This window comes from Aedes aegypti, chromosome 1, assembly GCF_002204515.2.
Source record: "Aedes aegypti strain LVP_AGWG chromosome 1, AaegL5.0 Primary Assembly, whole genome shotgun sequence".
Classification (NCBI taxonomy): Eukaryota; Metazoa; Arthropoda; class Insecta; order Diptera; family Culicidae; genus Aedes; species Aedes aegypti.
Genome location: NC_035107.1, coordinates 203,629,550 through 203,655,297, shown reverse-complemented (window position 1 = coordinate 203,655,297; position 25,748 = coordinate 203,629,550). Strand labels below are relative to the sequence as shown.

The following is a 25,748-nucleotide window of genomic DNA, read 5'->3' as shown; positions in this document are numbered from 1 at the left end:
GAGAAAATTTCCTTTACGAAAAGATCCTCGACCAGCGGGATTCGAACCCACGACCCTCAGCATGGTCATGCTGAATAGCTGCGCGTTTACCGCTACGGCTATCTGGGCCGCTGATTCTTCCGAATTGGCCACATGCTCCCGGGAGCATCATGTACGAAAATTTTGAAGTGTGATATCCATACTGATATGGTACCAGGCACGTTCCTAAATGGCCACATCCCCCAGGGGACCTGGAACCTACTATACAGTGGTGATTGAAATAAGTTGCTCTGTAAACGCTTCCAGAAACATCACCTTCAAAAATATTGAAGCTGTTTACATATATCGATCTGTTTCCGGCCAAGTTTCAAATTGGACACATCCTCCGGCAGCCAGGTGGTGCTGAAAATGCTTCCAGAATCATCACCTTTGAAAATATTGAAGTTTGATACCAATATTGATATGGCTCCAGATGTGTTCCTAACTGACCACTTCCCCTATGGCACCTGGAACCTACTATAGAGTGGTCAGTACATCTAATGGTTCTGAATATGCTGCTGGAAGCATCATTTTGAAGATTGATCCCGGACCAGTTTTACGGAAATGGTTATATTTCTGAAGATTTTCAACGAGTCTTAATGCTTCTGCCGGCATTCAACTTCCTATTAGTTCTAGTTTCTTGGAAAATTGTAAACATCTATACAACTTAACACCGCACAAAAATACAAGTGACAGGAAAAATGCCATTTTGACATGACCTCGGAAAATCCGGAATATCTCCGGTGGCCGTTGGCCAATATAGTTTATCTAAATATTCTTATGAAGATGCAACGAAGCTACACCTAAAATATTTAAGAGCACAAATCTAGAGCACCAAATAGCTGTTCATGCTCCAAACTTGATCGATTGGTCACACGCTCATGATGATCAATGGATCCAATTCTCAGAACGAACAATTACAGTGGATCCACAATTTATGAATCAGCTGACTTTAAAAGACAAAATAACAACAAAAATCAACACAAAACATCACGTAAACAATTTTACTCAAAATAAATTATAAGTGAAAATGTTTCCGTGATGTTTTGTGCTATTTTTTACTGTTATTTTGTCCTTTAAAGGCAGCTGATTCATAAATTGTGGGTGATTCTTAATTGTGGATTCACTGTAATTGGTTCACTACATTTATGCTTTTGAAAATTTTTAAGGCGTGGCTTCATTGTATCTTCATTCTAAGATGGTTATAAATAAAGCCAAATTTTAAATTTTCATGCTCACAGATCTAGAGAACCTGACAACCGTTCGCGTTGAAAATTTGATGGGTTGGTTTCATTCTGGAATTTATCAAACGATCAAATTTTCAGTTCAGAGCGCTGTTTGGTTCTCTAGACTAGTGCTCTTGAAAATTCGAGGTATGGCTTCGTATTATTATCATCTTAACGGAATGCATTCAGGGATTGAATTATACGCTAATAAGTGTTCTGGTGCTCCTCTTGAATTTGTCGTGCCTTCAGCAACGGTGCGAGAAACTCCTCTAAGAATTCTTTTATGAGTGTCTCCAGGTAATCTCACAAAATGTCAAGAGCTTATTAATAGATTATTTCAAATAATATTCCTGGAATTTTTGTTTTTCAATAATGTTCTGGATTAAAATTTTGAGAGGCATCCTCAGAATCTCTGGAGAATTTCCTGGGAATATTCTAAGTAAAAAAAACAGGTCATATCTATAAGAAAGTTCTTGATAAAAATCCTGAAGACAGAGGCGTCGCGTGCTCAAATAAGCCACCTGTGCAACAACAAGAAAAATATTTTTTTTTAATTGGGTAAATAACGCCTATGTAAACGGTAAACCCGTTGACCCGTAACGCGGGTAGATCACCTTTTCGTGGTGTGTTACGGGGTAAGATCTACCAATTTGAACCCTAGTCTCATCTGGTTTGTCGGGCTAGGGTAATATGTTCTGGTAATTCAAGGATTCGTGGTACAAAGTCCTTGTTACTGGCAACAGTTTCTGAAAATTAATCTATTATACCTAGCAGATGGTTAAAGACTCGGAGTTGGTCAGTCCCGAGACTACACTTGAAGCCAGGATAACCATGAGTATTAACTAAACAAGGACTGTAAGTTCTGGTAATTCAAGGACTCACGTGAATTCTGATTACTAAACAAATTTTCTAGCTTGATTCGGTTTTGCTGCTAGCATAAAGCCCCTTTTTTTAGTATTTTTCTGGGACTAAACTAAAAGCGAAACAAGGATGGGACTAGAGTTCCGTTGCATGGTCAAATATCAGTAGTACCGATTTGGTTTCTCAGAAATTTAATCGATTATGTTTGCTAAGGGGCGCGCCTTCGCTGAGATGTAAATTTCTATGAAGGATGTAAATAGCGGGACCTTTTCATCATAGTCGATTTGCATCAATATCTGAGGAATCAAAACAAGAACTGTACAGAAATCGATGCTCCATTACCTATCAATGGAAATGGAGTAATGCGACATGCACTATACACTAAGGATACGGATAATGCCACAATAGATCTAAATACTGGTCGCAGTGGCGCATCCGAACAGAGAAAAAAAAACGGTAAACTGGTGATTAACTGGATTTTGCACGTTTCAGTTACAAATCATATCAGAAATAACAAAATGTATCAATGTGCGCGTATTTGCATATATTCTTGTATTTAGTAAAATAACTGCAGTGTGCATTTTTTTACGATTTATTGGTACGTTTTACTTGATTTGCAAATGTTTTCATCTGCATATTAATCTCGTGTATCCGGCAGAAATATAGAAAAAACACTATATTTTTAAATAATTTTCTTGGTCCCTTAAGCATTACAACTAATATGTGAATATGTGCGTATTGTACTCTGCAAAAAAATCCACGGGATGCGATTAACAGAAAATGGTGGTATATCGTCGCAGTGATAATAAAAATCATCAAATGTTTCAGATTTAGATAATTACAAACATTCGCGTACTTGAAGAACAAAAAAAAATTAAACCTACTTGAATGTTGACGTTGCGCGCATATCTGCGCGTTACCGCCGCCGCTCGATGTGGATTTAAAATGAGCAATACCGTCGTCTTTGGTCCATAAGGGTGACTTTGGGCCAAGATTTTTACAGTAAACTATAACCAGAATAATGAAAACAATGTGGCAAGCTTCAAGAATACGTTATAAATAGCCACTAGATGGTCATGGATTAGTTTTTTTGCCTCCCGTGCAATTCAAGAGATGCATCGAAAAGGGCGGTCAAAGTCACCCCCTAGGACCAATATCACCCCACACGGCGGTACTTGAACTGTATGAATGCAGCGTAAGAACACATCGATGTCCGCTTCGGTGGCGAGCCGAAAATCCCGTTAGAAAGGTTAATCCTTCTTTAAAAACAACATGAATCCCACAATAAACTATAGAGAAAACAGATATGGAATCATCTATTATTAAAATATTAAAATATGCGCTAATTCCATTGATAATACATTCTTCCTGAGCTTTTATCATCTTCAGCTTGTTCAAATCGGCTGGTTGAACCTGTCGAGAGAAACCGATTTCGTATTGCATGAAAGTTAGCACCGTAAAGCATGCAATTTGCACTCTAAGAACACTCTATTTCCATATTGACTGCGCTAACTTCACCAAAGACCAGAAATGATTAGTTTAACATTGGATTAATCGAATTTACGTATGCTTGGTATGCATTCGAATTGTTATAAATTTGATTTTAATTATTAAAACCTCTCATTTTATAATGTGGATATCCTTCTAAGTTGATGTAAATATGTTTGGATGGACATTGGACATCCGATCTATTCCGAACAAAATGCATTCTATTAGGAAACTGCTTAGCGTGCACAAAATTTCGGAAGGAGAAAAAGTAAAACCTGTTCAACTTCTTTCGTTGAACGGGTTTTTTCCACACATGTATGCTTTTGAGCGTGTACAGATTACTAAGCTGTGAATGTATGTGGGACCTTAGTTATATGGGATTTGGTTCAACAGCAGCAGTTGAACAGGCACAGTAGTTTCTCTTCAACTTTTGCGTTGCTGTCTTTGGTGAAATACCACGCTTGTGCTGTGGATGTCAAGCGAGCTTTTTACATGGTGCGTGAACTCAGCACACTACGCGATCGTTCTTGGTGCCTTGGGACAATTGTTATGCTACTTTCTATGTAGTACGTATGAACCCACACTCATGCTATTTTAAAATTTGTTGAATTTGATTTACTTTTTTAAATTAGTTGTACGATTTTGATTCAAATGGTCTACCTGTTCAATGAACAGGTTGAACAGGCTGACCAGACGCCTCTGCCTGAAGAAAGGCGGTATTGTCTAAACAAACTATTTTCAGAAACAACTTAAAAAAAACAAGAATTATCCTGTCCATATCCTGATATCTGAAACATACGTATTTTCGGCAAAATTTTAGTTTTTTTTATTTACTTTCCCATGCTGCAATTTTACATCAAATATAATAAAAGTGAAAAATTTTACCATCATCAGGAGCACAAATCTAGAAAACCAAACAGTGTTAAAAGCTGGACAATTGATCGATTGATCACCACCAGTAATATTTTGAGCAAACTTGTAAGGATTAACATAATATGATGGAGTGGACTCTATGTATTCAAAATTTCGAGCAAAATGCGCCAAACTAGGCAATGAGTGGATCTAGGAAACTTAATAACAAAATGCTTTTAAAACAACCCACGTCAATTTCAAAAAAGTTGTTCGGAGAGTACTGTTGATGCTTTTTAATTCAGAAAATTTGAATTCTGAGGATAAATACAAGCAGTAAAGTACAGTTTACTCTATTATGCATAAGAGCATTTCCTCAGTAGTTAACTGCTATGTTGAAAGATTGATTACCCTTTTTATTCCATCTATCGTAATCCATATATCGTATTGCTGACTTAGCCTGAACAATAACTTTCTAGACAATCAACTCGTTTGATGTTGTAGTAGACGGGGTTGGTGGTCTGATGGCTACCGCTTCTGCTCCATATGCAGAAGGTCATGGGTTCAATCCCAGGCCCGTCCCTTTCCTCGTACTTTGTAGTTGTATATCTCTCACTTGCTTCTATCTTCCATTCTAAATATATCACACTCAAACTATTCGTTCATAGCAAACGCTAGAACCAGAGACGGACAAGAAACCGTTTCCCTAACGCTTCCTACTTCCACGCGCACGCCTTTCTTACGCCTGATACATAGGCAGTCTGCTAACCACAAAAGCAAACCTCTCTGCCATGCCTTTCCCCCAATCCATACACTCCCGCATGAACTGACGTGGATGCAGTGGAATATACGGTCTACGTGGGAGGTCAGTTCAATGCATCATCAATTCCTCCCCCTTCCCCTCATTGGTCTGCATTCTGACGTGGCAGGTGCCATTGTTGCCTAAAAATAGAAGATCACCAGCACTTATACACTGAGGATGCCTGTTAGTCCCAAGCAGTCATTCGGTTGGTTCCTTGTGAAAGTGCAGCTGATCTGGCGATACTGGAGTGCATCCACGGGCGGCCAATCAAGCTCAAGCCAATCAAGCTCAAGCTCAATCAACTCGTTTGATGTTGTAGTATTGATATTTTTTTCCCTGACCTCAAGTGAAATTCCCTGACTTTCCCTGAATTTCCAGGTCAAATATTGAATTCCCTGACATTCCCTGACTTTCCAGGTTTTTCCAGGTAGTCGACAACCTGAAAAACGAGCGCGAACGAAACTGTCATTTTGTATGGGACGATCAATGGGGCTCTGCACAAAAATCAGTCTCACTCCTTCATAAAATTAGTAAACAACAAGGCCAGTAAACGTCAAAAACTAATACAAAATCATGAGGCTCTGCACTGTTTTGATTTTGCATCGGATTTTGACGTTTACTGGCCTTGTTGTTTACTAATTTTATGAAAGAGTGAACGAGAGGGAATGATTTTTGTGCAGAACCACATAGCGTTTTCAACAGACCTCTGTACTGTTTTGATTTTGTATGGGACTTTGACGTTAACTGGCCTTGTTGTTTACTAATTTCATGGTAGAGTGAAAGAGATCGAATGATTTTTGTGCAGAGCCCCACAGCCTACTTGGGGTCTGTCCCAATTGGGGAATTAAAATTAAATCGAACTTAAATTTGACAGTTCGAAAATTATTCCACCCCTGATTTCGATCTGTCAAAAATAAGTCTGCTTCCGAGGAGACTTATTTTTGACAAATCGTGAATTATTCGCGTCGCGGAAAACATCGTCGCTAGATTATTTTTCATAAGTTTATCTGTTTTGCACGTTTTGCATTACCTGGACTGAAAACCTGTTAGAAATGGGACCAACAAACAAGAGAAATAGCCAAAAAGGTAACTAACGACTCCATATTTTTCACAAAGTATCTTTATTTATGCCAATTCAATTTGCGCAGTGTCGATGACCGAGGTGGCTCACGCGAGGAGCTTGATGTAAGCGGCATTTGTTCAGGCTGTTTATCCCGCTTCTAACGTTATCGCCCGAGATGTTCCGGCGGCGCAAGATTTGAGTAAATGCTGCAAAAAAGGAAGTCCCGGATACACACAAATAATGCCCCGCAACCGAACAAAGAAACGTGGAACTTCGGCCGAGTCAGTATCAAAGAATCGTACGCAAGCCAGGCTGATATTTCAAACAGACAAATTTCAAAGATAGTGCGAACTGAAGGCTTCAACGTTTAGGAAAATATTTGGAGAGGTTCATCGGAAGTGTAAAGAGAAGGCAGTTCGGGAGGAAGAGGAACAAATAGGCAGCAAGGCCATTATGGAAATCATTTTCATGCGTACCGCAAAGTTTATCCAGCGAAGCTCGAAATCGGGGTCTGGCTTCATAGCCGTGCGGTTAGTGTCCCCAACCATTTGGCCAAATCGTGCAAAGGAAGTGGATTCGATTCCAGCCGCATGCAGGAAAACTTTTCGTGAGGAATGTTTCCCGACTGTGTCTGTGCATGCTAGTCTAGTGTTGTGCTTTCTTCAAAGGGCAAAATGCCCACTGGGAGCATTATTATCGTATGTCGAATGTCAATTACAGGGCTGGTAGCAAGTCTCTTCTTGAGGACTTAGTCACTATTTTAAAATAAATCTATGAAATCTCTATTTTCAATCGCAAGTCTCTTTTAAACCGAAATTATTTCTGAAGTTAATTTTTTTTCTTTCTCCTTGCACTGAAACCTGGTGCTTAATTTAAGAGGCGTCACGTCCCAACTGGGTGGGGACGGACCTGGTGTAGTGGTTAGAACACACGCCTCTCACGCCGAGGACCTGGGATCGAATCCCATCCCCGAGATAGTCACTAAAAATTTCAGTGACGACTTCCTTCGGAAGGGAAGTAAAGCCGTTGGTCCCGAGATGAACTAGCCCAGGGCGAAAAAACTCCGTAATAAAGATAGAAAAAAAAACGTCCCAACTGGGACACAGCCTGCTTCTCAGATTAGTGTTCTTATGAGCACTTCCACAGTTATTAACTGAGAGCTTTCTTTGCCGATTGACCATTTTTGCATGTGTATAACGTGTGGCTGGCACGAAGATACTCTATGCCTCGACCAGCGGGATTCGAACTCACGACCCTCAGCATGGCCATGCTGAATAGCTGCGCGTTTACCGCTACGGCTATCTGGGCGCCAGATAGTTATTATATGATTATTCCATAGGTTTTCTAGGAATGTATTCTAAGATTTCTCTAGAAAAAGATTTGGGCATTATTCTTGTGATTTCTTTTGCAATAATTTAAGGAAGTCTTCAAGGCATCCCTTCAAAAATTACTCCATGGAATTCTCGCCAATTCTTTCAAGATTTCGGTCAGGGATTTTTCAAGGGATGCTTAATAGAACTTTTATCCAGGAATTTTCACAGCGATTACTCTGAAAAAAAATCACAGAGATTACCCTAGAGTTGCTTCCAGAAATGTTTACACTAGAAACTCGCTTAGGCAGTTTTGTATAGAAATCCCACAAGAATTCCTCCAAGATTTTCTATCGACTTAAGCAGTTATTCTCCCTGAAATTGGTTTAAAATTTCACCTATCATTCCAGTTAGTCAACTAAGAACTCTTCTAAAAAAATCCTAAATAAATTCATCTAGGAATGCCTCATCAAGTTTCTTCAGAAATTTTAAAATTGTACAATCGAAAATCGAGATCAATACTTCCGCACTACTTCCGACATAAGGTTCAACGTGTGTAACGGTATCCAGCTTTTTACGAGCGCTAATGGCTGCCGCAAACAGGCTCGCTTTCTGGTAGGGATTAAACGATTTGACGTTTAGCTTGGGTCCGTTCAATAGAAAATTGCCCAATCCAAACGTCAAATCGACATGTCCCTACCAGAAAGCGAACTTGTTTGCGGCAGCCATTAGCGCTTTTAAAAACCTGGATAGTACACATACATTTGCATTTTAAAACAATCGGTAATATTATTTTTTTTTATGTTATTGCATGTTTTTAATTTTCTGCATTTTTTTGCACATTGATTTTTATTGTTTTATTTTTCCAAAAGTTGTTGTTCGGATTATATACGAACGCTATAATTTCCTAGAGACATCCCTGGATATTCTTATAGAACTTCCTTTTGAAATTTCTCAAAGAATTTCTGGAAGATTTCCTGAAGTAAGAATCTTGTTAAAGTTAAAGTAAGTGTTGAACGTATGCATACTTTTACTCTTTTATGATAATTTTGGAGGAAATTTTAAGGGATAGAATAGAAACCTCTGAAAACATTCCTGCTTGATTTTATTAAGATATACAAGATTTTACATGAAAAATTTTCTGGGAAAATAAATATGTGCACTGAAACGAACAGTAATACATGTACATAGCCTCTGAAATATCCTTAAAAAAATGTCTAGCTCAATATTCTAAACAAAATCAAAGCTCTTATCTGTTTCGTATTAGGAATAGTTTTGTTTTCTTGGTTTCTTTTTTATCTCTTTTCATTTGTTTTCGGACTTTTTTTCTGAGTCCATATTTTTTTAAGACATTCGGTCACTACCATCCCTGCACTCGAAGATACAAGATAAAATGTCGTCAAAATTGATCATCACATCACTCTTCTTCCTGAAGTTACGTCGCTGGGCCAGAGGCTGCTTCTTAGCTTAGATTTGTTTGCATGTTAGATCGTGTGGTAGGTACGAAGTCACCCTATGTCCTGGGCAGTCTAAAAAAATTCCAACCCGAAAATATCCTCGAAGACTAATTAGAGGTTCAAACCGATCATTTACTGGGATGCAAATAACATGAAATAAATATAACATCAGGTGTGTAAGACATGCAGACTTAATTTTATTTTATATTTTCCTCGCCTACCTACGTTTGTTCGCATGATTCTCCCCTACTTTCCCCAGTTTGTCGTTGGGTTGGTTCATTTGAAGGCATCGGTGCTCTAACAAGGCAGCCTGTGATAGATTCTGGTGCTGCTAAAACTGTGTTAAGGAAGCGCTTACGTTTATTTCATTCTTGGATTTAACCACAAACAACTTTTTAATATAGCTTCTTTGAATCGATCTTGCCAAATCTCTAGACAATATGATCTTCCACATAATACCTAGCACATTTTGAGGCAGCAAGGCACGACTTCGTAACAAAACGTTTGCCAAACATGGATTGAATTAATTCTCAGAAGATAACTTTTCCTCATCCAGCGTAAAATAAGATTTTTTGATCTCGTTCGCTGTCTTCTGTAATTTTCTTCTCCAACAAAGAAAAAAACACGAAACGAATACAAACATAAACTAGTACCTTCATAAAGCACAAAAGAAAATGAATTGGACCAGACAAAAATTAAAGTTGACGTTTGAAGGATTATTTGAAGTTGAAATAATTTTCGAACTGTCAAATTTAAGTTTGATTTCAATTTAATTCACCAATTGAGACAGACCCTTGATGGCAAGACGAAGTTTGTCGGGACCTGAGAGAGACTCGCGAAGAGGAAAAATATCAACGTCATATGCAGCCCAGATTCCCCTCTCACGAAACGTCAAATGCAGCCAACCGTTTTTATGGCTGAAAAAGTGAAAAGTATTGTGTTCAAAGTAAACTGTTATTAAAAACCTCAGTCGGCGGAGCAGTTTTTTCCAAAGTTGCTGATAAATCTAAGCAGAAGATTAATTATTTCTAATGTCTGCTACGTTTGCTGGCATGAAATTTCACTCAAATGGCTATTTATGATTCGATGTGATGCAAACTTAATCATTTTTTGCTGAGAGGTTCATGTGAGGATTTGAACAGCATGCGCATAATTGGTATGCGCATGCGCATAATTGGTATGCACAAAGTGGAATAAGAAAAAAACTCAGCAATCACAGAAAAAGAAGACCGTCTTCGCGAGTCTCGTCTCAGGTCGGGACCACTAGTTAGGCTGTGAACCGTTTCACCAGTTTCAAGGGTCGACTGCGATGTTCAATTTAACCATGTGAGGGGAAAATAACTATTGAAATGTCAAATTTTAACTAATAGTTAAACGAACTGGTGAAACGGTTCACAGCCTTAATTGATTTATAAAGAGTTTCTCCTCAACAGGGCAAAACCGTATAAAACATCCTGCAATGACTTTTGTCCCCAAGAAGCCATTTTATGAGACGTTTCGAATCATATGGTTTCCATTTACCAGTTTTGAAAGTTTCTGGCGGACCGATTTATTTACGTTTCTTCTAGCGCTACATTTTGAAGGAGCTTATTCAACAATGGCGCTGGTGGCAATGCAACAAAGTTTTTAACTTTCGCATGTAAAATTGAAATCAGCGGCAGGGAAGATATTTTTTATCTAACATAACGCATGTACACCGGATAGAAACATGCGCTGAAAGTGACGGGGACGTCATCACCAACAAAAATGTGACCGTCAACGCCTCTTAAAATGGCTTAGTGCCATGCGTTCGAAGCCTGGGGGGTGTGAATTGGATATCAACAAGCAGCCAGGCTGCTGCCAAGCCTCAATTTTCATCAAAATGATCTGAGTATGCCTAGGAGTGTGTGGTCATTACTTCGTCACGCTAAAAAAGTGTTATAAATTTAATGTGAAACAAAAACTATCAACTGTTAAAGGTGTTGAAGAAACGATCTACTTGGTCTTTTTGATGCGTGTGGTGTTCAGATTTTTTGTGAAATATATTTTAAACTAAAATGCGGTCAGAAACCATCCGATTCAGCTGATTTATTGGGCTTATTGCCTGCATCATACTGTAAAATCTTTGTGTGAAGTGTTTTAAGTGTGCTCCTTGAGACAAGCCCTGGAATGGTTCAAAAATTAGTGCTTTTCCCCCGTACTCACCGATTGATCATATCCATCAGCAGCGTTCCCTTCACCACCAGCAGCCCATCCCTGATCAGCGTCGTGGGGAACTTATCCATGGTTTCAGCAGCTGGCCATTCCTCATTGTCCGAGTCTCGAGCCGGAAATTCGTCGCCACTCTCCCCTTCGTTTGTTTCCTCGTAATATTCGTCATGGTCAGCTAAAATTCCTCCGTGTTGCCTTCCACTGACCTTTTGGCTGGGACTGTCCTGCTTTGCATTGGAGGTTGATGCTGCAAGGCGATTCTTAGGGGTTGTTTGAAGCTGACGGCTTCTCCTCCTGGGCGTCTTTTGCTGCAACATTATGTCCTCCTCATCATCGTTGGCACCCTCAGTCTTGCTACGCCTCTTCCTGCTGCTTTTTCTTATTTCAAACACTTCCACCTGGGAAGCATCCACACTAGGAATTTGACGATTTTCCTGCACTTGCGTCTCCTCGACGACTACCGCCTCCGATTCTGTTTTAACTACCAGAAAAGAATTTTCTTCCGTGCCATCTGGTATTAGTCGCACAGTTAGCTCATCAGCTTCTCTGCCTTCCTCTTCTTCCTCCACATGAGATTCTATCACCTGAACTTCTTCGATAGCTTCTTCCAGCGGGGCACCGGATTTGCCCGGTGGAACATCATCTTCCTCCTCGTCTACCGCGTTGTGCTCAACGATTTCAATCTCTCCCTCCTCCACAAAACGATGGTGGGCTTCAATCACAAACTCCAAATAGCGGTCTTTCAACGTGCGCTGCTGGATTTCGTTGATCTTCTGGTGGAAGCGGTGGAACGAGTCCAGCTGCTCCGTGCACATCCAGCATAATGCTTTCGGGAGGTCATCGGCGGGCGTAACCAAAAGGTACAGATATCGGCCAATTTTCCTGGCATATTCGGCGGCCAATCCTTGGTCGCCAAAGATCGCGACGAGTTCGGACGAATTGTAACCACACAAACGACAGCACACAGCATTCATTGTTAACGTTTAGTTTAGCACATTTTCTTAACTAAACTAGGTACAAACATGGAACGAATAGACTAAACTAAACTTGTTAAAACAATGAAGAAATTGGCGGTTCAATAAAAATTTAAAAGCCATCAAAAGAAAACTCACGACACTGTTGATAAACAAAAATAGATTCGAGTCTCAGGATTCTGCAGTGCCTTTCGAGCAGTTCAGGCTGAATATTTGAAAAGGGGCTCATGAGGCACGCTACACGGAGAAATGAGACTACCCAAAATAATAAGTCAAGCGTGTGCTAGAATAAGGGCGTAAGTCGCATGATCGATTTCTCTTCATCGATCCTCTCTTCTGTAAATAAAAGTGACAAGATGTGAATTTGTTAGGGTTTGAACCGTTTCACCAGTTCGTTTAACTTTTAGTTAAAATTTGACAGCTCGATAGTTATTTCCCCTCCGGTTAGAAATAACCCTGCTCTAGAGCATGGTTAAACTTGACAGTTCAAAAGTTATTTTTTGCGCCCGTGAATTTGAGAATAACTAACCATCTGTCAACTTTGTTCTGAAATAACTACTCGACTGTCAAAGTTTAAATGGGTCGACTGCGATGTTCAATTTAACCATGTGAGGGGAGAATAACTATTGAAATGTCAAATTTTAACTAATAGTTAAACGAACTGGTGAAACGGTTCACAGCCTTAGTATGTTTTCACTTCAGACCACTTGGCAGCGATGCAATCTTGCGTTTTTAGCTGGAAAAATGCCGACAAACTTGAGTCTTGTCACCTTTATTCGCAGAAGAGAGGATCGATGAAGAGAAATTGATCATGCGACTTACGCCCTTATTCTAGCACACGCTTGATTTGTCATCATATTTCCATTTTAGGACGCAAGATTGCATCGCTGCCAAGCAGTCTGAAGTGAAAAAATGCTAACACGCATACACTGAAAACAGCATTGCGGTCAAAATTACCATGTTGATGGTTTGCCATTTTCTACACGCAAAAAAAATTGTGCGGTAAAAACTGCCATTTTAGGGGGTTAACCAACCCCCCCGCGAAGTGACAGATAACGCAATTTTCACGTACCTACTTGCAGCGTAAACAATGGGGCCATCCACCGCTGCCGGCACGATTTTTCACTATGGGAGATCGGAAATTTGTTTCGTTGTTGACGGGTGCAGAACAACGAATGGAATGAAATGAAATAAGGGCGAATCCGATTTTTTCTTCATGCAATGAAAATAAACTTAATGAAAGCACCAAGTTTTCACACCAAATGAATTAAACGTGCATCAAATCGTTCGGTGAAACGATTAATTGACTTGTTAATGCTTAGTTTAGCTGGAAATGCTGTTTCATACAGTGATAATAGTACATTTATTTTTGGCGTACATGTTTTATCGCTTAACGGAGTAAAGTTATCGGGCGCGATTAGATATTTTGCAACATAATTAGTCACAAAACTAATTTTGTGGGTAACTTTGATGCCCTCAAAAGAAGGCGTGGCCCGTATTATAAAAAAAAATATATGAACGGGTTTCAATGGGATCGAATCAAATCCAAAAGTGAAAATGCGCGATTTTTACACATTTTTCTCATACTCATCACCAGAGGTCTATGTTTCAATAAAATAGGCCTACACACTTAAATTATTTCACCGACCTCAGTAAAATGTTTTGCCGAGAACCCAACAGCTGAGAATTCGGTAATTTTCAATGCCGACTCTGTACTTATTTTACAAAGACTTCAGCAATCCACATTTTGTCGAGATCTCGGTGAACGTTTACCGAGATCTCGGTAAAGGTTTTACCGAAAATCGTCAAATTATAACCGAAAAATCAGCTGTTGGATTCTCGGCGATTCCGTTTAAGTGTGCATGAACTAATTTACGATGATGTCACACTACAACTTCCAGCGAGAAGAAAACCTTTACAGCGGCCGATGTTTACAAAAAAATAACGATTTCGTTGCATATTCATCCACGCATTGTTCATCCGGTAAACATTCGATCACTAGATATGGTCTAATCCACCGGTGTACTAAATTCACTCAGTCTGAGAATTGTGACACTTGAGCGGGGCACGCATCCGTATGCTCCTGACATGTTCTGGACCTGCTCAAGTGTCACAATTTTCATACCGAGTGATTTTAGTACACCAATGGATTAGTCTATTGGTGCGAAAGTAATTTTATATAAACACATACGGGCAGAGCGGATAAAAAAGTCGACAAGAAAAGAAGACCGTGGATGAATCCATTGCATGAACTATCCAGCTTTTCAAAAGCGGTAATGGCCTTCAAAAGTTATTTACTTGCTGGTAGGGATCCATCAGTTTGACGTGTGGCTTGAGTCCGTTCAATCGACGTTGTACTTAATTCACTCGGTCCAATAATTTTGACACTTCAACAGCAGCTTACACAAAAGAGGGCAAATTAATGGTGATATAAGCGCTCGTAAAAAGCTTGATAGTTCATCGAATAAGCTTATCTGATTGAAGCTTAAACATTTGGTGGTGAGTATGAGAAAAAAAGTGTTCAAATCCACAAAGAAAAATGTGCTGCGAGTAAAAGGCTGAAAATGAACTACATAAAATTGATTTTCAAGCTGATAAATTACTAAGAAAAAAAACTACTAATTGAACTTTAACACTTTACTGCACTTTTGCAAAAGAAAAATCCTTCCATGAATAAAAAAAATGTGACATAAATCATCATATATGTCTAAATAATTATTCAAATATAACATGACCAATTTTAAGCCCCCTCCCTTCGCCAAGTAACAGATTGGCTATGGATTTTGTTTTTGCATGGCCCGTAACACTACGAAACACCAGGCGGTGTTTCTCCCTCTCCCTGTTACGTTACGTAATATTTTACAATCCCCAACATGGAGAAACGCAGACAATTTTGACATCTTTTGAATTACCAAGCGGTCAAAACATAATTTCGAAAGCAAAGAATCGGTTACTATAAGCATCTTTCAGCATGTCTTTGTGCGAACCACATCACACCACTATTAAAAACTCGCTCGTGGGTCGTACAAAATCTTCCCGAGGACCACATAAAACTTTTTCAGTTTGGTAATCACTGATGAATAATGATATAACAAATGCCAAACAAAAATAATAAAAAAAATAAGTCCGTTAAGCATCATTTTAATTTGCGCCCTATTTTGAGCACACTCCATGATTTCAGCTGTTTTGGAACGTCATGTGAATAGGCCCATAGCACAGAGAAACAGACGTAACACTTAGAACAAATCGCGATCAAAATCATAGTCGCGAAAACATGTACGCCCAATACTAAAAGCACTGTAGGTGGCCGATGGACCAACAGGTGGCGCTAGTGTGTAAACGTCAAACACGAACAAAAACGACGCGAGCGCTGCGGGTGGTCGATTGACCACCTACCCAATATTTGAATCGATCGTTAAAAAGTTGATCGATGGACAGTATTGAGAGTGTGACGTCTGTTTCTCTGTGCCCATAGTGTTTGCCCAGAACTTTAGTCACAGGGTCTGCTGTCATTTGACTATAGTGGTTATCACGCCCAATGGTATGGGTGCCCTAGTGTAGATGTAGTTGTGAACCTTAGAGGAAAACAATATGCACTCAGTCTAGAAAAACACCCAGAAACCGGGTGTAAATTTTTCAAATTGGGTAATATTTCCATATGCATTTTGATGAGTCTGGAAAGTGTGTGCAAGTTTCTTTGAGGAAAACAAAAACAAACTGTGTATGACGAGCGTATGTTAGTCTACGTGTGTTCAAATGTCACTAAGCTCTATAGTGGTTTCTGCGCTCGTGTACATACACGTCACATGTAACCAACACTACTTAAAGATTGCTGGTTGAAAATATAAACAAAGATCAGCTGTTCCCAGCAAAATCAAATGGCAGTATTTTCAACCAGCAAATTTGCGCACGTGTTCGTAACACCGCTCGGCGAGAGCTCAATAGAGCTTAGTGACATTTGAACACACGTAGACTAGCATACGCTCGTCATACACAGTTTGTTTTTGTTTTCCTCAAAGAAACTTGCACACGCTTTCCAGACTCATCAAAATGCATATGGAAATATTACCCAATTTGCAAAAAATATACCCGGATTCTGGGTGTTTTTCGAGACAGAGTGCATATTGTTTTCCTCTAAGGTTCACAACTACATCTACACCAGGGCACCCATACACTGTAAACTCTTCATTACCCTTTAAAGCATAAAAAATGCCCATATTTTGCGGCTATATGAGCTGTCAAAATAATGGGTACTTGTCAGCTTTGCATAATGGGTGAATATTGCCCATTACTAAATTCTAAGTCTTTACCCATTAAAGAGTGAAAAAAGTAACTGCTGCGCGATTAGTGCCAGAAAAGTTGGGCGGACATAATTATTGAACTTGTGTTTTAGCCGGTAAATAGTGTGAAAGTGTTGAATAGGGTCCTAAAGCCCTGTCCCAATTTTAGTGCCAAACGCTTAAGTTTAGGCCAAAAACACATGTTTACTCAATTTTCTAATGTTTTCCGTTGATTTGAGTCCAAAAAACATTTTTTTAGATTTTGTCACACCCCTTGGCTTAAACTCAAAATTTGGGTGCATTTTGTTTTCCGTGTCCCTTCCGAAATGTCAGTTAGGAACAACCCCAGTGTTAAAACTAAAACCCCTGTGGTGTTTTTGTCGACTAAGCGAACGTCAAACATGATCTTAAGTGTCAAGGTTCATTTATGGACTCAATTTTTAAATTAAAGTTTAAACATGATATAGCCGTTATTTGAGCGGGAAAAATTGCTAGAGTAGTTGCAGTGAGATGCTTTTTCGTGTTATTGAATAAAAACAAGATTTCATTAAAAATTTTAGGACCCAATTGAACAAAGGTAATTGATGTAATATGTTGAAAACCATACTATCATCTTAAATGATTTAATGTTATTTCTAGGTATCAGGATGAGAATCTTGCCAACGACAAGAGCCATCGGGATCATCTCGAATCACCTTATATATCTGTTCTTTACATATTATTTATGCAAAAATAATTGTTTCGTCCATTGATGTTATCAAAATAAAACTTTTTTTTTGTGTGTGAACCTATTCAAATGTGTGTTTTTATAGAGATAACGCAAAATAAATAATATTGGAAATATTAGAAATATGATATATGAACAAGAGTAAATTTTACCCATTTTCTGTAAAAATCTTTTTGAAATAAAGGGTAAAATTTACTCGCTGGTTTGACGTACAAGCCGTTTACCCTTTAAAGAGTACTCGGGCTGTACTCTTTTTATGAGTTAAACTAGTTTCTCTCAAAGAGGGTACTTTTTTACCCTCTAAAGGGTACTTTCATCTTACAGTGTACCATTGAGCGTGAAAACCACTATACATCGGAATCTGGCATCACTGCTCCTGCTAGGTTGGCTGTCACTTGACGGTCAAACGTCATCCATCCATTTAAGTTTTATGTTTGGTGAGGTCGCATCGTCTGCAGCAGAAGCGCGAGCGATTTCTCAACTTTCGCTCGCAATAAGTTTTTAATTCGTCCAGTGGACAAAAACCGCCAATTAGATTCGTGTGAAATTCTCCGGTTTCCATCCGTTCAGTGATCAGGATCAAGAAAATCATCGAGGGAAAAGCGCCGAAACCGCAAACATGGGAGTTCCAGCATTCTTTCGCTGGTTGTCGCGGAAGTATCCTTCGGTCATTGTTGAGTGCGTGGAGCAAAAGGTGAGAGGATTTTTCTTTGATATGGGCCGTATGTAAGAACGAATATCGCTAAATGCAGCATAATAAGTTGGGATGTAGTGAAAATTAGGGAAAAATGTAGGATTGAAATATTTTGACTGGGACTTGTACGAATTTGATCATAACCTCATTCTGTGACGTCGTTCACCATCTTTGTTTTGTTCCCTTGTTTGATAACAGAATGTTTCATTCAAGGTGAAGATGGATCTAAGGTGAAACATCTCGGAATCCAAAGATAGCCGTCACAATGCCTCACGATTTCATAGGCACTAACCTGGAGAGCCAGGCAGTTGTTCGAGCTGAAAATTGAATCGATTGGTCACTCAACTGGTGATGACCAAGCGATTAAGTTTTCAGCTCAAACCGCTGTCCGGTTCTTTAGATTCGCTCTTTTGAAGATAGGGGGTATGGCTCTTCATTAAAATATGGTTGAAAAGTGCGCATTGTACCTTCGTGCTGTGCGTACACGAATTATCTCTGCTATTCGAAGTTTTTTGAAAACTAAAGCGAAGTATGTACTTCAACCGAAAAGTAATCGCCTATCTCGATGCGTGGGAAATTTCTTGCAAGAAATGCTCAAAAAAAGTATTTTTCTTTGATCGCAGTTGAAAAGATTTCTTGACCATTTCTTGTGCAGAAATTTTTACTTTTCTTGAGCGGAACAGCATACCTAGCTTAAAGCAATAAAACAGTACTTTCCAGTGCTAAATAAAAAACGAAATTTTTCAGTGCTACTAAAACTAAGTACCTATGCTGTTTCGGTCAAGAAAAGTAAAAAAAATCCTTGATTGAAAGGGTCAAGAAATTTCCTACAGAGGGGGCTTTGATGTGACATTTCTTCTCAACTGCGTACTGCGTACAGAAAAATGTGATTTTCTTCCATTTCTTCCATTTCTTGTGAGAAATTTTCCACGCATCGAAATAGGCGAATCCTTTGCTTGTCAGTAGCAAACCGGCCTTAAAACAGTACTTTTCAGTACAATTTTTTTCTAATATAGATCCCTTTACGATCCATGATTGGACCCGTGCCTTCGATTTTTCGTTGGACCCGTTGGCGAAAGATAGCGGTGGTAATCCTTCTTGGACACCGTCTTGGGAAAAAACCTCTTAGGATGTCTCGTCTTCTTTCGTTTATTCACTAAACATGGTTGCAACTACAAACAAAAGGAAAAGTGAGCCTCTGAATTCACAACTTCCTTCCAAAAAAGTGGGATTTAAAACTGTCACTAAACGTGGTAAGAATGGAAGAAAGGACGTTTCTCTGGAATGCGTACATTATTCCAAGGGTGAAATGAATAATGTTGATAATTGTATCGAAATGAGCAATTAGTTCGATGCTCTAGACAAATTTTCCGCACACCAAATCGAAGCAGCCTCTAGCCCAGGCTTTTTGATTCAAGTGAGGAAGCAAAGAGTGCCGCCTATCGTGGTCAGTTGTTCCGAATTTGGGGGATTTAGGCAGGAGATATTGAACTCCATTAAGGGAATCAAGGTCTCCTTCCAAATCGCAAAAAAGGAGTTGCGTTTTGCCGGAAACTCTTAAAGCTCGCGAACTTCTTCTCAAACATTTTGAAGAGAAGAAGCACATTTTTTTTAGTTATGACGACAAAACTGAACGTTTTTCAAAGTCGTCTTGAAAGGTCTCTCAAGTGATTATAAGTCACCTGAAGAGATCAAAAATGGAATAAATTTTACTTGGATTACTTGGATTTTCCCCAGTCCAAGTAATCATTATGAAAAAGAGAACCCAATCTGGCATTGTTCGGTAAGGGCTTTCTCAAGAATATTATTTATTTCACTTTAATAAAAAAGAACTAAATAATATTAAAGCTTTAGAAAAAGCTAGACTTATGTTCGATGTCCGTGTGACGTGGGAATATTTCCAGAAACCTGTAGAAAATTACCAGAACCCCACTCAGTGCCGTCGGTGCCAAAAGTGGGGTCATGGTACAAAACATTGCCGCATGGATGCTAAATGCATGATTTGCGGAGGTTCTTCTTACGCTAAGGACGTCTGTCCTGTGAAGGAAGATAACGATAAGTTCATATGCGCAAATTGCGGGGGTAATCAAGTCTAATTTTTGGGCTTGCCCTTTGCGTAGGCGAGTCGTCGAGGCTCGTGCAGGCAGATGAAATATAATGTCCGTTACGATAACGGTCGTTTCCGGAATTTCCCTGGTAGAGTATCGAACAATGCATACCCATCAGGTGGATTATAACCATGCTCATTCACAAACTAATTTTAATCCGTCGGGTAGCCGTTCGAATCTTTTAATTTCGAATGTATCTACCCAAGGAAAATCCTTTGCTGATATCGTAGCAGGTAATTTGAACTCCTCCCCTTTTCATACTACGAGTACCCGTTCTAATTGTTTCAAATCAAATGAAAAAAAAACCTTGCCGCCACAGAAAACTTCTACTCCGCCTTTTCGTCTACTTAAAATTCTAACGAAAAATCATCAGATAATGTACCCACTTCAAGTGATATGTCTGCCTCTGATTTTAATTTTCTAACTGAACAATTGAATCAAATGATTGATGCAATGTTCAAAACCGCCACTATGACTGAAGCAGTCCAAGTTGGTGTAAAATTTACTAATCATATTGTTATTGGATTACGTTTTTCTAATAGATCCAATAAATAACAATTTAAATATTTTAAATTGGAATGCTCGTTCTTTAAATGGTAAAGAGGACGAGCTGTTTAATTTTCTTACAGCTGATAACGTGCATATAGCAGTTGTTACTGAAACGTATTTGAAACCTGAATCTAAACTCAAAAGAGATCCTAACTTTGTTGTTTATCGTAATGATCGACTTGATGGGGCATGTGATGGCGGTGCAATCATCATTCATTAAACTTAAGTTTTTGAAACTTTAGGTGTTTCAGTTGAAACATAGCTTGGTAAATATTCTTTCATAGCTGCCTATTTGCTTTTCCAATGCTCTGAACAACAAGTTAATTTGCTTCAAACTGACTCGCAATAAGTCAGTTTTTTTGTCATTGGTGACTTTAATGCCAAACATCGGTCATGGAATATTTCACAAAGTAATTCCAACGGTAGAATCTTATTTGATGAGTGTTCTTCAGGATATTTCTCAATTCAATACCCTGATAGCCCTACATGTTTTTCCTCTTCTAGAAACCCATCTCGATTGATTTGGTCCTAACCGACCTTAGTCATCTTTGTAGTCAACTTATTACTCATGCTGATTTTGATTCATGTCCCTGTTACATTTCAAATATCCCATGAAGCGATTCTCAATCCTATCAGCTCCACTTTCAATTATTTTCGAGCCAAAAGGAATATATGTATATATACTTGAAATATTGATTCTAATCTTGATGTTAACATTTCTTTACAAACACAACTTGATATTGACAATGCTCTTGAAACTTTAACTAATTCCATTGTTGAAGCCAGGAGCATTGCAATTCCAAAATGTGAAGTAAAATTTGAATCCGTGATTATAGACGATGATCTTGAACTCTTGATCCTTGGCAATTTCAACACACTCGCGATCCTGCTATTAAAATTATATGGCAGGATTTGCAGAAAGAAATCAAGAAACATTTTTCACAATTAAGAAACAAACACTTTGAAAATAAGAATTCTGAATTGGATCCTAAGCCAAATTATCTAAAATTTTGAAAAAAAAACTCAGAAGCCAATACCGGCATTGAAAAAGGAAAACAAATTATTACTAACTAATTGCGAAAAAGCTCAAAAACTTGCTCTGCAGTTTGAAAGCGCGCACAATTCAATCAAAACGTTTTCAGAACGTTTTCGAAAATTCCTGGGAGACTGATATGGAAGAAGTGGAAACTATTAATAAAAAATTCAAAAATATGAAAGCTCCTGGAATTTTCTACATCCTCATCAAGAAACTTCCAGAAAGTAGCTTATCATTATTAGTTGATATATTCAACAAATGTTTTCAATTAGCATATTTTCCTGACAAATGGAAAAATTCTAAGGTTGTACCAATTTTAAAACCATACAAAAATCCTGCAGTAGCTTCTAGCTATCGTCCAATCAGTTTGCTTTCCTCCATCAGTAAACTTTTTGAAAAGGTTATTTTGAACAGAATGATGGTCCACATCAACGAAAATTCAATTTTTGCCAATGGACAGTTCGGATTCCGCCATGGACATTCGACCATTCATCAACTTTTACGTGTAACCAATTTGATCCGTTCCAACAATTCTGAAGGCTATTCTACTGGTCTTGCTCTTCTAGACATAGAAAATGCATTCGACAGTGTGATCAACTTTAATTTTCCAACATACATTGTTAGAATAATGCAAAGTTATCTGTCAAATCGTACACTTCAGGTTAATTATCAGAACTCCAGGTCTGAAAGTTTTCCTTATAATTAATCATCGACCCTGTGGTTTATTTTAATGGCTTCGCAGACCCTTTGAGATGTCGTCACGGTCCCCAAGGGGGCCGCGGAACACCGGTTGGGAAGCCATGATTTAATACTTAACATCCAAAAGCAAGCAGCTGGAGAATTTTCAAAATTCTTCTAAGATTCATTGATTCGATTCAAAAAATAGTCTGCAATGATATTGCTAGTATGTATTATCAAATCTAATGAATTTAAAAATACTTGTTGAAAACCATAGTTTGAAAACGAATATATTGAAAGTCAAATCATTTTAAAAACTTTCCATCAAAAATGTATAAAAAAAGATAAAAAATATGAAGTCCTCCGTTTTCAAACTTTTAGCCATCCGTAAAAATCCAGACCTGATTTTAAATAGACACCCTGCATCTGGTCACTTTAGTCTAATGTATGGCTTTTCTTTTTAGCAAACCGATGAACACGGAAATCCGCTGTATGATGATATGACCCAACCGAACCCGAACAAGGTGGAGTTTGACAACCTGTATCTGGACATGAACGGTATCATTCATCCTTGTACGCATCCGGAAGATAAACCGGCCCCGAAGGATGAAGACGAGATGATGGTGGCCATCTTCGAGTGCATTGACCGTTTGATGAATATCGTCCGACCGCGGAAGCTGCTCTACATGGCCATCGACGGTGTGGCACCACGAGCCAAAATGAACCAACAGCGGTCACGACGTTTCCGAGCCTCCAAGGAAGCTGCGGAGAAAGCTGCTGAGGTGCAGAAGATTCGTGACGAGCTGAGGGCGAAGGGATGTATTCTGCCTCCGGAAAAGGAGAAAGGGGCCCATTTCGATTCCAATTGTATCACTCCGGGAACGCCATTCATGGACAGGCTGAGCAAATGCCTCCAGTACTATGTACACGATCGAATGAACAATAACCCGGGTTGGAAGGGGCTGAAAATCATCCTTTCGGATGCAAATGTCCCCGGCGAAGGCGAGCACAAAATTATGGACTACATTAGGAAGCAAAGGGCGCAACCAGACCACGATCCAAACACTCATCACGTTCTCTGTGGGGCGGATGCCGATCTGATCATGTTGGGCTTGGCCACTCATGAAACCCATTTCACCATCATCCGAGAGGAGTTCCTGCCAAACAAGGAACGTCCTTGTGACATTTGCCAGATAATGGGGCATGAAATGAAGGATTGCACTGGGCTGCAATCGGAGCGGGACATTAATCGGACGCCACCTCCCCCTGGGGCAGAGACGCAGTACATTTTCGTCCGTTTGAATGTACTTAAGGAGTACCTCGCCAAGGAACTGGACATGCCCAATCTACCGTTCAAGTATGACTTTGAACGCGTAATTGACGATTGGGTGTTTATGTGCTTCTTCGTAGGAAACGATTTCCTACCGCATTTGCCTAGTTTGGAGATTCGTGAAAATGCCATCGATCGGCTGGTTACGTTGTACAAGAAGTGTGTGTACAAGACCAAGGGTTACCTTACGGATTCCGGAAGCGTAACGGTTGATCGTGTCGAACTCATTATGACGGATCTTGGCTATGCAGAGGACGAGATTTTCCGCCAACGGAAAGTCACCGAGGATCGTTTCAAAGAGCGCAACAAACGCATGAAACTGCAGAAGGAGCGAGAACAACGTCCCAATTTTGAGCAAATGAACAAATCCCAGTTTGCTCCGACTCCCTTGGGACGGGGAATCACTCCCCAGGCGATTCAGAATCCACGTCAAGAAGCTGCGCACTTCCGGATGCTTGGCAATAGCAGCAATCAACAGCAGAGCAATACCAACAACGATCAGAACCGACGCGGTCAGAAACGTAAGGCGGATGAACCCCTCACTCCTGCAGCCGTCGAAGAAGCAGAAACCCCCGATGAGGTTCGTTTGTGGGAAGATGGTTTCAAGGATCGCTATTACGAGTCCAAATTCGATGTTGCACCACAAAACATGAAGTTCCGTCAAACTGTAGCATGGGAATACGTCCGTGGCCTATGCTGGGTACTTAAATACTATTACCAGGGCTGTGCCAGTTGGGAATGGTATTTCCCGTATCATTACGCCCCTTTTGCGTCCGACTTCAAGGGGCTCAGCAACGTTAACACTCATTTCGATCGGGGCACTCCGTTCAAACCGTTGCAGCAGCTGATGGGCGTGTTTCCCGCGGCCAGTAGAAATCACGTCCCACCGGCGTTCGCCGAGCTGATGGTGGATCCCAAATCGCCGATCATCGATTTTTATCCGATCGATTTCCACATCGATTTGAACGGGAAGAAGTTTGCCTGGCAGGGCGTGGCCCTGTTGCCGTTCGTCGACGAGAAGCGCTTGTTCAAGGCTACCGACCCGAAGGTCCCGTCGCTGACGCACGAAGAACGTAAGTACTGATTTGGGGGTACATATTATCTAGATAAAGGGGTTTTCGGTTGAGAAGTAAGTTAGGCAGGTCTTTGATTTATTCGATTTATTACACTTCTCCATCGAATTTACATGTTATTTTTTACCAAGGACGTGACCGGCGCCGTTGTGCACACTGGAGAAGATTATGGCCAATCCCAGCCGAACTTTTAGTTTAATATTTGTGCATCTTCACTCACTTCATTTAATCACGGAATAGCAACCATTGATATGTGTAGTCAGTCCATCGAATTCACATGTTATTTTTCTTCCTTTGGAAAACTATGTTGTTAGGGCAAGTGTACCATTAGTGGTGCACATAAGGGAAAACTGCTAAAACATGGTGATAAAACCATGAAATATATGATTTTAATGTATCAATCGATAGATTTCAAATCCTCCTATCACTCAAATGTATAAAAATCACGATTAATTTAAAATTTCACTGCAAAAAGCCTTGCACCAATAATAGGAACACTGTTCCTTTAGTGGAGGTATGTTTTAAGAATAGTTCCTTTAGTGGCGCAAACCATTGATTTCTTATGGGACCCTCCACTATGGGTACTGAACCCAAACCGGGAAAAACGGGAAAAGCGGGAAAAAGGCGGGAATTTGAATCAACCGGGAAAAAACAGGAAAAACCGGGAATTTGAGAAGATCACCGGGAAAATCGTTTTGAACAAACATCTTCAAGCTGTAATCTACAAACTAACCTCCAAAATAAGTTATATAAATTAGTCATGTTTAATGATATTGTAATGAAGTATTCTCAATTGTGGTAGTGCTTCGTGAAGCCCAAGCAGGATGGTTCGTTGTTGCGTCGTCGGAGAGGTTTTGTTCTCGGTTTCGCGCGTGTTTTCGTTACCGGAGAACTTCTTTTTTCCTTGATTACGCGCGTCTTGCTGGGGAGGTATTTGGGAAAGCCCAAGCAAGACTGTTTGTTTTCGGGACGCCAAGAAGTTTTCTGTTCGCACTGTGTGAGTGCGAAGATATATTTGTGTTCAGTCGAGGATAG

At 39.6% G+C, this 25,748-nt stretch overlaps 2 protein-coding genes and 1 long non-coding RNA gene across 3 annotated transcripts in view; 2 read left to right on the top strand and 1 right to left on the bottom strand.

Annotated features, from left to right (window-relative positions):
- The window catches only part of LOC5578987 (transcription factor grauzone), a 68,620-nt gene extending 56,211 nt beyond the window's left edge, over nt 1-12,409 (bottom strand). The window contains exon 1 of the mRNA XM_021857289.1: nt 11,259-12,409. Within this exon, the coding sequence (XP_021712981.1) occupies nt 11,259-12,238 (980 nt within the window). The 5' untranslated portion in view covers nt 12,239-12,409. The remainder of the gene's footprint in view (nt 1-11,258) is intronic.
- On the top strand, nt 6,143-7,092 carry LOC110681491. Its single transcript, XR_002503217.1, has 2 exons — nt 6,143-6,330; nt 6,393-7,092. It is a non-coding gene; the product is annotated as an uncharacterized LOC110681491 (long non-coding RNA).
- A 5,234-nt stretch (nt 12,410-17,643) lies between the features above and the next one.
- Nucleotides 17,644-25,748, top strand: part of LOC5578992 (5'-3' exoribonuclease 2 homolog) — a 60,074-nt gene continuing 51,969 nt past the window's right edge. Inside the window, exons 1-2 of the mRNA XM_021857288.1 lie at nt 17,644-17,939; nt 22,775-24,713. Coding sequence (XP_021712980.1) covers nt 17,865-17,939; nt 22,775-24,713 — 2,014 coding nt within the window. The 5' untranslated portion in view covers nt 17,644-17,864. The remainder of the gene's footprint in view (nt 17,940-22,774; nt 24,714-25,748) is intronic.